Raw genomic sequence first — 13,364 nt, 5'->3', positions numbered from 1 at the left:
AGTTTATTGTATATCATAGCCCTGTGACAGCCTTGTTATCCATCTGGTGGAGGATTTTACAGCTGCACCGGGTTGTCATCCTGCTCCACCTGACATCCATTTACACTTGTGCGAGGCAGGAGCTGCTGCTTCTATCTGAATGCATCTCTCAGTGCGGTGAGAATGAGGTCTGATTCTGCAGCCGATGCTGAGCCCACCTAAGAAAAGTTAAAATTGCAATATTAAATCCACACTTTATCACACTGATGTCTGCAAAACTAGTGATATAATGCCCCAGCCCTCTTACTGGTTTGAAACTGGCACTCTTTTTGATCCTTTCTGGTGCAGGTGGGGGAGGCACCGATGGAGGAGGGGGGATCCAAGGGGGGAGACTTAGTGTTTTCTTGGCTGTAGAAGCATGCTGGGGGCTGATGGATGGGACAGGTGGCAAGGGTCCTTTCCTTAAACCGAGGGTGGAGGATGCCCCTGTAGCCCTTGACAATGTCTTAGAGGCTACCCCTGTTAGATGGGCCACACAAAGAGACCATCCAGGAAAACCTGTTATTACGTCTTATTGAACATGATTCAACTATAAAATGCTGCCCTGGGGTCACGGCTGGTTCAGTTCAGTTTTCAGTTCAGTTTTATTCGTATAGCATCAAACCATAGCAAAAGCGATCTCAAGGCGCTTTACAGAAACCCAACAGATTTTTGCTCATCACATGGTGACAGTGGCAAGGGAAAAAAAAAAAAAAAAAAAAAACTTTTAACAGAGAAAAAACCTCAAGCAGAACTGGACTCTGGGTGGGCGGCCATCTGCCTCGACCGCCCAGGTTCTGAACGCAAACAAGTCACTTAAAACACAAACAAACATGTACACAGGATAACATTTCTCAAGATGGAGCACCTCTGTTCTTCATCTCCCTCCGCACAGCCTCCAGTCCCCCCAGCCTGTTGATGATGCCATAAATGAGCTCAGCAGGGTCTCTGTCCTGCAGGTCGGCCTCGCTGCGTCCTGCCAGGCTCAGCAGCTTCCGCAGAGCAGGGTCTAGCTCGCTAAACTGCACATGTACAGCAGAGAATAAGGTTAACTCAACACGCTCTAATGATATCTGTGACAGTTTCACAATGGACATCTAAGTTTGTCATATTTAACTCTCTGAAACCCTCTTTTCTTTAAAATATTTAAAGAATGCCTTCATATTCCAGTTAAACAAACTGCAAAGTAGAGCTTTTGGAATATTTTAAAAAGAAATAAAGGGAATTTTAATTTAAGTGGGGGTTTATGTCAATGGGCAGTTGTTTGACTACGCATGCGGTGGATTTTTATGTGCGATGGGCTCACTAAATGAGTTGTTGGTGCAACTGTAATGGACGCTGTGTGCATGCTGAAATGTTTCTCTTGGTCCAAGCACTCCAGTGGTTTGATCCTAAGCAGAAGAGAAACACAGATTTATCCATTGCATTAACTGTCCGCTCTCTCCCCCTCTTTATGTCGATATTATGGTACAATCAGCAGCAGAGACCCCAAACATTGTCAAACATGAATGTAGTGATGTCTTCCTGACCCTGACTCAGGTGTGTCACTTGTCTCAGGTGTGTCTTGGTCTGGTCTGTTGAGAGTAGAGCTAGAGTATGTCGTCTTAATCCACCCACTCTTCTCTGAGGAAGGAAGTGAAAAGTGGACAGGAGGCAGAAAAAGCAAGAGAGAAAGGTTTATAAGGAGATGTGAGAGAATTATTGAGAAATGACAGTGGTGACAGAGAATAACGGAGAGATAGTACGGCCAAAAGAAGAGAGCAGCAGTGACAATTTAGCCTCTGGCCTGCTTGTTTGCAGAAAGGTATAAATATATACATACGTTGTTTCTCCATCCCTTGGTTTCTTTGGATACTCTCCACCGCCACATGAAATTCCCTCTGCCTCCATCTCATCTGCAAAGTTCAGGCCTGCCTGGTGATCCTGTACAAACATTGCAAATTTACCCAAAACAACTCAGAACAACAATTTGATGTGCATACACATTTCATACACTGACATTTCCAAACTGAGCAATCTGCCCATTGACGGGATTGTAAGAGTTACTAAACACTGCAAACAGACAAAAAACATACCAGCTTAGCCCTGCTACTTAAATTTGGTCATAAGTGATATATATGATTTTGAAAATATAGAAATAGAAAATATTAACAACCAATGGACATCATTTCAGGCAAGGAACCTGAAAAACCTGCAAGGAAATATGAATGCCAGAATTGTCAGATAAAGTGAGTTTTTTCTTTTAAAAACATAGGGGAAATTACTATAATAATGTCAATATGAATTTGATCTTTTTGTTTATTTATGATCCTGTCTGAAAAATGACAAAATGACAGATAGATATGTTTACATAGGCTCACTTACATCTGAAGGGAAAGTGTGGAAGTACGTGCAAGTTGCTGTGTACTTGAACGGACTGTACAGCTCCTGCTCCCAGAGTAACTTGGCTTGCTGTGTGTAAAGAAATGAAAGGAAAGGGTTAATTATAACACTCGTACGGTTGTTTGTTGCAGCGGTTGCGTCAGGAAAAATATTGGCACACCCATCAAGACAAAACTCACTATTGTTTTTCAAGGAAACTGCAAAGTCACACACAGTGGTGAAGATAAAGGAAAACACTACAGGCACAGACCAGCCATCCTCTCAGTGCAGTGATACACGTGCACACAGGAGCACACACACACACACACACACACACACACACGTACACACGTACACACAAACATAATCAAAGAGCAACAAGGTGAGGAAGAGTTTGCACTGGGAGGCTGTGGCCAACTTCATTTGTTCATGATAACAAAATGAGAGCGGGGTATGAAACATTATCAGGTTTTTTATTTATCCCACTGAGGGAGGCTGTTTGCATGTGTGTGTTCATGTGAGTGAGCAGGGCGTTAAAACAGGAAGATCACATAGTTCCTCTTACCTTGACATTGTAGAGACGTAGGAAGTGGGAGTGCACGGAGTAATCTTCAACGAGACTCACCACTCCACAACCCAAATAACTCCAGCCCAGTTTCCCACCCGGTGTCTTTTTGGCCACGAGCACCTGCGCAACTGCAGACGCAACAAGCTGAAAAGCAACCGTAGTCATAAGACAATATAATACTGTATACTGTAATTAATTATATGATAACAATTTTTCTAAATATAAACATGTATTCTGAATTATGGGATAATACGCAGAATTGTGCCACATGGTTCCTGCCTCTTTAACTACATGTTTGAGAGTTCTCTTCCCTGTTTTATCTCCCTTGCCTCCTTCCCTGTCTAAAAGCATAAAAGTGAATGGAGCTGCCACCCTTCTTCTTTATAGTGAAAAACAGATAGATTGATGTGTTGTATCCAGAAATGTTACTGGTTATCACTTCAGTGTGAAGATTAGATAAAAATGGATGGAAGAGATCTGATAATCCCTCCGGCTGCTCCCTTGACTTTAATTCAGGTAGTGCAAGCATTTTATCTGCTTCTCTCTGGCCTCTGAGATTTTTTTCTTTCCAGGTTTAAACACCTATGCAGTGGTTTAACTCACCCTTAAAGAACAAATGGACGCCTCACCTAAATCTGTGTAAAACCTGATGGTGCCAGGTGTTGTCACTAGCACCAAAGATCAGCCCGCAGCAGATGGTGAATTCTCTTCCTTTGGCTAATCACCGAGGCCAAAGTCTTGCAGGTCGGGTGAGCTGGAAACTCTACCTGCCCCTGGGTGTCAAGGTGTGTCTGTGTGTTTGTCTTGTGCGCTGGCCCTGTGATGGACTGGTGACATGTCCAAGGTGTTTCTTTTCCTACCGTCCGAATGCAGGCTGGGTTAGGGTTCTAGCACACAGTGACCCTAATCAGGAATAATTGGATATGCAAAATGGATGGATAAGAGCCTGTTTCAACCCAGCTGATGTTTTTTTTTTTCTATTCAAATAATCTTTGACAAACTCCGGTCCAGTTTCAGAGCACTTAACAACAATTAGGTTCTCCGAATTAGTTACTTTGAACTAAGTTGCACTGTCCAAAATTAATCCATTTTTAATCACTTTTCAAAAAAAAAAAAAAAAAAAAAAAATCATTTTTATATCTCTTTCTGACTGAATTACTGCAAATCTGTGTGTTTCTGCCACAGTCAAATGTCTCTTTCTTTCATCTCCAACTTGTACAAAAGATAATTGCTAGGTTTCTTACTTAAAAACCAAATACTATATTGATCACATTTAAGGCATGAACGGGTCTGGCACCAAGCCATATCACAGACCTTGTCACCCTAAATGAGCCACACTGGAGGATGAAGCCCTCAGGCTGACTAAATCTGTATCATGTTCAAAATGACCTCTGAAAATGGATTTTTTAATTAGTATCTTTTATGTATTGACACCAAATTATTTATTGTTATCATGTTTTTCTGCTATTCCTCTGCTTTCATTGCTTTTATCTTATGGCTTTTAAAAATTTCTTTGTAAAGTGTTTTGCGATAGTATTTTGTAAAGCACAATATTATATATCATTATATCTCTTATTATATTTGCAGCTTCTTCAGTAACAAGGCGTGTGTTCCTAGTGCTGGCCAAAACAAACGTCAAGTATTAACCACAAACAAAACAGCCCCTCACAGATAGTCCTTTCATCCACCCTGCCTCTATGACGAGATCACTGCAGCTGATAACAACTTCAGGAAAAACCAGCTTCACTTACTGAGTGCAATGGGAGACAGACTCACACTATAGCTGCACACAGGCCTCATCTGGACATCTACTGTAATATGACTGAAAATAGTCAGGCTAATACACTGAATTATGAGTTCATACATGTTGGGGAAAATCACCTTGAGGTTTCAGTCAAATTGGTGCAAATTAAACAAGGTCGGTTTATTTGGAATAAGAGTAAACGTGTCATTAATATTAGACCGCATGTGAGCATCATCAGTGCAGTTATGTGACTGTGATGAACATAACTGACCTTACACCTGGATCCCAGCAGAGCGCAGAGGACACCTTTCTCACGGACAGACAACAAATCACTCAGCACCTGACATCCAGAATCCAGATGGGATGCCATCTCACCACCCTCCTTTTTACCCTCTATTTTTTATTTCTACTGTCTCTATCTTGCCCGTTCGTTCTCTCTTAATGCATCCGCCGAACCTTGTCAACCTGAGCGTGTTCAGTCCACATCCCAACTGATTTGAATGGCACTTTTCATTTTGCATAGTACAGTTTCCAATACAGCAGCTCTTCATGTAAATCTATTTGACTCACTGTACATTCACCGCAGAAACAGTGACAGGTTTACAGTCAGCAAATGACTTCCTGTATATACAGTCAAGGACAAAAGCATCAGCACAGTGATAAGAAATTGATTGATTCTGTCAAAAATTCCTGGTGAATATGTTTAATGTGCCAGTTAGCACTATTGATGTGGAGCTTTTCATTTGAAACATAATACCTTTTTTCTCCAGTTTCAAGTGGACATAGATAATGTATCTATTGGAGTATTTTTTATCCATTATACTTACAATGTAAATGTACAGTAAGTGCTTGTATTTTGTAACCCATTAATATACACAGTTACACAGTTGGCAAAAAATTCCTCACCCTCTCACCATTATACTTTTAGTTAAGTGTAGTAGCGGTGCAGATGAAAGCTGCCCCCTGCTAAAATGATCCAATACATACTGGAACATATTATGTATTCCATTATCTGTGTGGATGTATGTGGTGTGTGTGTGTTTATTGTGTTTTGAATATATATTACAGTATTTGTTTTGGGGGAATTAGATTGTTTGATTCATGCCACATGAATACCATGTTGTGTCTACATTGCAGCAAGTGGGAGTTGTTTCCATATCATGACCCCCATTATGTATGTATACATGTACCACATATGTTATATGCTGTATATATGACTTGCTTCAATAAAAATATTAACAATCATAAAAAAACCAAAACAAAGCTGGAGCATGGCAGTATGAGGGTTACTGGTTGAGTGAAACACAAAAACTCATTGAGATACAACAGGCAGCATTAATGATTTGCCAGAGGCTCTCAGAGGAAAGTATTTAAGAACAGGCGGAAATGTCTGGTAAGGTCATTGGATCTCAAATGTCAGACAGTTATTGTATTGTGTGCAACAAATACGTCAACAACTTGACCCCACATGGCTTTAATGTTCCCAAACTATGAGTTATAATACCCTCAGTGCTAGATTTCACAGAACTCCTCTGTTGTGCAGCTTTCCTCCATCAGCATTGACTTGTTCCCTCTCAAATGGACAAAAACAGAGGTGTGGAGGCATAATGTAGAACAAACCACATGTCCCTCGGGCTACAGGTTTCTATGTTGCTCTTTGTACCTTGATGAAGGACAGGAGAACAAATACCTATTTTTAAAGGCAAGAGTGAAGCAGTGTTAAACTTTTACATGTGGTCTAACAAAGAGTGTGGCTTCTACAATCTCTGCATCTTTATACACACCTGATTTTGGGTAGGCTGACTGCAAGAAACATTTTTTTTTAATGTTTTCTTGATATCTGTCTTGTCATGTTTTGGCATGTGGTCAAAAAACCCTCAAGATCAGCTGTTAATTTTCTGCACTCTTGTCAGATAAACACCTTAGAATTTTTTTTATATATATGTAGTAGTGAACTTCCTAATTGATTTTTAAGTGGGAGTGATGAGAGCAATCAATAGCTGGGTTGTCAGTTCTCATAGGGAGATACAAAAATATATATATTTTATGGATAAAAGTGGCACAATGCCGATATACAACATATAAAACAAAAGAATTTATTTAAAACGTTAGAACAGTGGCAATCAAAATGAATAACATTCATTACACTATTATGTGCTGGTGGTACAAAGAATGAGAAAAAGAGTAAAGAAAAATAACAAGTGCTTTGTGGACAGAAAAATATTGCTCATTCAGGCTCACATAGTTGTATAACACTCCTTTTGACCAATAATCATTTTCCCATGCTTTCAGGGAATTTAACATGTCAGTGACTGTTACAAACGACTCCTCCCCCAACTCCTGCATCACCATCTCCTCTGCCACCCTCTGCTGCATCAGCCTCTCCTCCCTGTTCAGCTCCACCAGACATCGGCTTCTTGCGTCTCTTGTTCAGCAGAGGGTTGTTGGAGGTGTCCAAGTCTTTGATCCTCACCTGGTCATAGTCCACACGCATGGTAGCCAGAGCACTGGTCATTTCCTCCTGTTTTGAGAGCAAGACACTTTGCACTGTAAACTTGGTGCTTTGCAGCCACCTTGTGGCCACTTTCACAGTGAACTCAGATCTTCAGTCAGTGCATCACAGCGTCATTACAGAGTCTCACCTTTACATCGTCCCACAGCTCTTTGTCCTCTGTCAAAACACGCGAGGTATGGAGGGGTGTTGGAGGGACCACCATCAACTGCTGTGGAATGAAAATACAAACATGCATGAAATACACGGGTAAAAAAAAAAAAAAAAAGAGTCTGCCTCCCTGTCAGCTTGGGAGACAGCAGTTAACCTCTTAAACTCTGCAGGTCCTATTAATGGGTTCTTCATTACAAATGCATGCTCCAAGCTTTGTTCAAACCCTTAGAAATTCATTTTAAATTTCTGTTTGATGTAATGGTGCAGCCATAATACAGTGGCATCATGGATTGAATATTTCATCCAATATGAATGTGATGTAGCTTCATTGCTTCCAGCTTCTAACTTTACAGGAGTTACACACACCTCAACAGAGATACTTACACTGATCCAGGGATGGTTCATAAACTGTCCGATGGTCATCCTCTCATTGGGGTCAGTCTTCAGTAACTGGATGATGAGCTGTTTAGCTAAAGAGGATGAGTCCAAAGGATGTAAAAATAAAACAAGATTACACACCGCCTCATAATTTCAATCAATCAACCAATCAATCAGTCAACCAATCAATCAGACTTTATTTATATACCACTTTTCATACAAATTCATGTAACACAAAGTGCTTCACACAAACCAATGAACCCCCTCAGAAACAAAAGAAAAAAAAAGACATGAACCATTAAATGCATTGAACATCTAAAATTTTGTAATCTATGTTGTAGTCTACTTTGTCTTAAGTGTGGAGTGATGGCCGCCCTTGCTGCCACACAGGCAAGTGGCTTAGCTTTATGCACGTTTACAGTCACCATGCACACACAACATTAAACAGATAAACAAATAAACCACCAGCTTTTTGGTTAGACTTCTTCAAACAAAACTGTAATTCCTTGTGCCTGCTTACATGTTCCCTCACATGCAGACTTTGTGCAAATTACTCTCCTTCAGTGTGTCATTGGGTTGGTGCAGCATGCTTGGGTTAAAGTAGAGCATTAATTTCAATTGTGACTATTATCTGATGAATTTGTTCTACTCTTGTTATTTTCAAACAAACTAAGCACTGGGCATATAATGGAAACGTGCATGATCTGAACATGTTCACGGTTTAGAAAACTCTTTTTTCTGTAAATTTCAAAATTTTATCTCTAGACTCTGACCTTCCTCAGAAACCTCAGCCCACTCGGGGTTGGGGAATTCATATTGTCCCAACCTGATCCTCTGTTTCATGCCTGGAGAGATGGCCTGGCCTGTGTTCGAGTAGAACGGAGGAAACCCACACAGCCTAAAACAGAACAGGACAGAGCAGCACAGAGTGTTATTCCATGTTGCTGTCTGCTTTTATCAGTGCACAGTGTTGAGCTAAAATGTATAGCAGGGCAACAGCTGATAAAGTTGACAGACACATGTGATACTCACAGAATATACATGATTACGCCCAGAGACCACATGTCACATGATTTGTCATATTTCTCTGGCCCAAGTACTTCTGGGGCTGAATGGACAAACAGATAAAGTAATCACAAACACAACGGTCTGAAGCATGCATGACTGCACAAACACACACCCACAAACATAAGCGCACACTCACACAGTCACATCAATACACAGACAATTGGGACAACATGAGGAGAATGAGTGACCGCAGCCCTATAACAGTGTTATAACTCAAACCATGCTTACCATTACATATTTATGTTACTGACGCAAATGTACCGTGCTGACTAACACTAACACTCTTCTATTACAGCAACACTCACCAACGTAATATGGAGTGTAACAGGGAGTTTGGAGCGAGTTGTGCAACGTTGTCTCCTTTGCAAAGCCAAAGTCCGTCAGTTTTAATGTGGCATTACTCTCCTTGGTGGTGTAGAGTAAATTTTCGGGCTTTTTTGTTTGTGCATGGAAGAGAGAGAAGGCAAACAGTGAGAGGAACTGAACATAACCACTGCAAATATAAATTTGGATCCTTTCTCACTTGCTTTGTGAAAACTTATTCTTGACAACAGCGCTCTACCTTCACATCTCTGTGGGCAATGTCCATGTGGTGAAGGTACTCAATCGCTGTGCCAATGTCCCGCATGATTTCAGATGCCTCTGATGGACAGACATGACAGATTTCATATCACAGGCCACAATGTAGAAAATCATAAATCTTAGCAGTATTTCAAACCAGTGTCTGTTAATCAAGCACTGGCCTGACCCACCTCTCTCTGTGAACGCCTGGTCCCCTCTGGCCTGGATGCGACTGAACAGTTCCCCTCCTTCCATACTGAGAGAAGATTAACAAAGAGAGTTGGGACAGCTAGTGCGCTCTTGGCATGCAACCAGCACCCTCCAACGCTACATCATCATTTGACAACAAAACAAGTCATTGTGCCTCAGCAATTACTGTTCAGATGGGTCCCGTCCTCTGAACCACTACAAACTGGCATTACTGGCAAGAGCTGAGAGAGATTAAGAAGGAAAGGTTATGCAGTCTCGCGGATGCTCACCACTCCATTACGATGAGGAGACATTTCTTCCCCTGGTGTATATTTTCATACAGGCTGAGGATCCCAACAATATAGGGCCCTCCAGACACACGCCAGTGCAGCTCAACCTCCCGTCTGGCTTTAGGCGTGTCATACAGAATCTGTCCCGGCAAGAGGACAAAAAGAACATAACAGAGAGGAAAACACATGATTTGCATGTTTCTATTACTTAGCCTTAGGTTTTTCTTTCAGTATACCTCATGTCTCAAGATCATCAACAGTAACATACCCTAAAGACACAAATAGTCATGTTTAAAGCTTTGTTTCATGTTTCACATGAAGGATGGGAGTTGTCAGGAAGCACAACATGATTCACAGCACCTGAGTGTCAATTCTGAGTGTCAATTTGTACTGTAATTCTGTGAGAATTGAGACTGGATATTAGAATTTCTAGCAATTTTGGATTACCTGTTTTTTGTTTGTTTGTTTGTTTGTTTGTTTGTTTGCATTTTTTTCTTAAAATACTAGACAATTTTTTTTATAACAACAACTTTGCCTTATTTGAATATGCCATGTGGCCATCTGTAGGATTCTAAGCAGGAACATTTTCTCCATCTCGAATAAAATAAAATGATGTCTGAGCATAGACAAAATATTGATCCATGGTCAGCATTTCAATATAAAAACTGCCACACCCACCCACCCCCACACACACACACACACACAAATCATAATTTGCAACCAAATAGATTTTGACACATGAAGATAGAAAAGCCATAAGCTGCATTGTCAAGTCACTCACCATTCACAGCACTGTCACTGACTGTCACTATTAAGCCAGCTAATCCATATTCACTTTAGTAAAAACATCACAGATGAATATTCTGTTTCTAAGAGTGTATTTAGCTTTGAGGATAGTGCAACCGCTCTTTAAAGAGACAATGCTGCAGTGGGTTTAGGGTTGGCTTACATATTAATATTATACTGATATTGTGAGGAGACTCAATATTGTCTGAGATGTGTATGTTGTAATATTGTGATATGGTATAAGCATCAACTGTTCCTGTTTTAAAGGCTGCATTAAAGTAAAGGGACGCCTTTTTTGTACTTATTACACTGTTTTATCTGTTTTATTATTCGCTTCTACCTGTATCCACATTACTAATGTTTGTTCATCAAAAATCTCTTGTTTATAAGCATGTTACAAAAGCACCAATATTGTCACAGCATCGATATCAGAGTATTCAGTGAAAGATATTGTTCTATTTCATTTTGTCCACTCAACCCTGGGATTAGATGAAAGAATGGAAAGGCAATCATTTTCCAAGATATACAAACCCCAAAGTCCAACCCTCCTGAACCACAGCGGTGCATTCTTGGCTGAGAGGAAAATGTTTAGAGAGGAATCTTCAAGTAATTGTCCTCCAAAGCCACTGTGGCCATAGTACAATACACACCATCAACACTCACATAGGACAGAGTTACATAAAAGTACATGTGCACAAATGAATCAACCTCTTCACAGTCATTCTGTCTTTACCGCTCTGGTTAACCACCTAACAACTATTCCAAATAAAACATGAGGAGGCGCTCATGGGGTTTCGCTTCCTGTTCTTATTTTCTTACTTTGCTGTGTAACATTTTACTGACTCACCACCTCTGAATTTACCTCAGCTCAGCATTTTCCTTGTTGCCTTTCTAAAATTACCATATTACATATCATGAGTATGAAAAGTGACAGTGTCACTTTTGTCAGTTTGGTCATGTAGAATCACACCTTAGATGTAAGAGGCATGGATCATTGTGTAAAGCATCAACAGAGAGTATCTTTGTCCACACAACAAACCCTCACAGCAGACGGGACATTGTGTGTGAAGTGTCCCAGACAGCACATCACTCCCTCCAGACACATCTACTGTCTGGGTGACAGATTAAGATTAGCCCACTGCTCTTTCATTGCTAAATGGACACCTGATCTGTGGCATTTGGTCTCATCAGTAACACCCATCAGTCTGAAACTATTACTTGACGTCAAACCTGTGGACTCAAAAGTGAAAATCATCCAGAATAAACAACTCATTGTACTCAGATTGTCAGTGAGGGGTCCTACACAGCCGTGAGACAGAGTAGAAACCGAGGAGAGTGAGGATGAATAATTGATGGATGCTCTCTTTCTTTCCATCATCAGAAACAGATAGCCTCAAGAGCACGATTTAGATCATAAGGGATAAAGATATTGACCAGCAAACATGCGCGCGCGCGCGCGCACACACACACACACACACACACACACACACACACACACACACACACACACACACACACACACACACACACACACCTTGAGAGCACATTTCTCCCCTGTCTTCTTGCAGTAACATTCCAGCACTCTGCCATTGATTCCCAGGCCGAGAACCTGAGCGGTGATCTTGTAGTCGTCGGTGACTGCGTTTCGTCTGAACTCAAGTTTAGGCTGAGCAGGTTGCTGGAAGTCTGTGGTGCTCCCCAGGCTCTGGAAGTCACTCCCCTGCGCTGTCCCTTGTTTCTCAGGAGAGGAATTCACAGACTGTTCCCTTTCGTTATGATGCATGTTTCCCTAAGAGACCGGTAGTGGTGCGGGGCAATGGTCATCAGTCCGTGCTGTGCAATCCTAGTCGAGCCGCGTATGTCCCAAGGAAAGCTGCTTCCGCTGGGGCATTTCCACACACTTTGAACTGTCTAATGCACAGTGATGTGCAGTAAATAGCCTATAGGATGTGCGCGCAAAAAGGCGGCGGCAAGAAATCGTGCATTACTGGAAAATAAAACGTCGTAAGATTCCAGTCACACACGGGACGTTTAGGCAGTAAAACACAAAAATGATGTGGGAAACAGCTCTGATGCCCCTCCCGCAATAAGCCTGGTTCTCATCACCGTTATCTGGCTGCCTCTTCCTGCTGGGGAAACCAAACCTCTCCAAGCCGTTTACGTCAGTGCGGAGCGGCTCAAATTCATTCACCATTCACGCTTTTCTTAAAGGAACCACCGCGCGTAGAGACGCACGGCAATGCGCAACGGGGAGCAAGACACCAGAGGCCGGATGCAGTCTGTGAGGCACCGCGCGCCCCACTGCGCCGTCTCCTGTGAGCGCGACATGTGGCTTCTCACAGGATGCACACGTGAGGTTGTGAATTGTGAAAGTAACATTATATAACATTATGGATATGTAAAATTATTATAAACTGATTTTGAGTTTGGCTCAGTATGAAGCCGTTCAATATGTCTTACATCCATTTTCAGTAGATCTCAGTCCCACAATGAAATGTGAAATAAAGGAATTTGGATATTCCACAACTAAACAGTGACATGTGCTCAAGCTTGAATGAGACCATCTCAGAGAATGGTATGTCGTGCAAGGGCGCACGGATTGTGCCAAGAAATCATTAAAAATTTCTGAGTCAGGCGTATTTGCACATGGATAGACCACTGAGCTGTGCCACGGGTCTGCACAACCAGATCTGACATCCCACTGCTTCCCTTGTTAATGTAGATAGAACTACATTT

General features: G+C 41.5%; 2 protein-coding genes across 3 annotated transcripts; both read right to left on the bottom strand.

Annotated features, from left to right (window-relative positions):
• Positions 1–27: 27 nt before the first annotated feature.
• LOC115359539 (uncharacterized) lies at positions 28–5,163 on the bottom strand. Of its 2 annotated transcripts, none has more exons than XM_030052079.1 (9): positions 4,963–5,163; positions 2,945–3,091; positions 2,383–2,469; positions 1,841–1,941; positions 1,548–1,641; positions 1,325–1,409; positions 887–1,040; positions 287–498; positions 28–197 (listed from the first exon to the last, which is right to left on the bottom strand). In XM_030052079.1, exons 4-9 carry the CDS (start codon positions 1,911–1,913, stop codon positions 132–134), a joined length of 684 nt encoding a protein of 227 aa, XP_029907939.1. In that variant the 5' UTR covers positions 1,914–1,941; positions 2,383–2,469; positions 2,945–3,091; positions 4,963–5,163; the 3' UTR covers positions 28–131. The 2 variants fall into 2 exon arrangements, with proteins under 2 accessions (XP_029907939.1, XP_029907940.1); XM_030052080.1 differs by lacking the exon at positions 4,963–5,163 and adding an exon at positions 3,577–4,032.
• Positions 5,164–6,766: 1,603 nt separating this feature from the next.
• On the bottom strand, positions 6,767–12,847 carry LOC115359983 (MAP kinase-activated protein kinase 2-like). Its single transcript, XM_030052697.1, has 10 exons — positions 12,163–12,847; positions 9,843–9,982; positions 9,555–9,619; positions 9,365–9,444; positions 9,108–9,234; positions 8,767–8,842; positions 8,508–8,632; positions 7,741–7,826; positions 7,334–7,414; positions 6,767–7,212 (listed from the first exon to the last, which is right to left on the bottom strand). The coding sequence occupies exons 1-10, from the start codon at positions 12,409–12,411 to the stop codon at positions 6,997–6,999; spliced, it is 1,245 nt and encodes a 414-aa protein (XP_029908557.1). The 5' UTR covers positions 12,412–12,847; the 3' UTR covers positions 6,767–6,996.
• Positions 12,848–13,364: the final 517 nt, after the last annotated feature.

The sequence above is a fragment of the Myripristis murdjan genome, chromosome 5 (genome assembly GCF_902150065.1).
Source record: "Myripristis murdjan chromosome 5, fMyrMur1.1, whole genome shotgun sequence".
Taxonomy (NCBI): Eukaryota; Metazoa; Chordata; class Actinopteri; order Holocentriformes; family Holocentridae; genus Myripristis; species Myripristis murdjan.
Note: the sequence above shows the minus strand (reverse complement) of the source record. Positions and strands in the feature narration are given on the sequence as shown.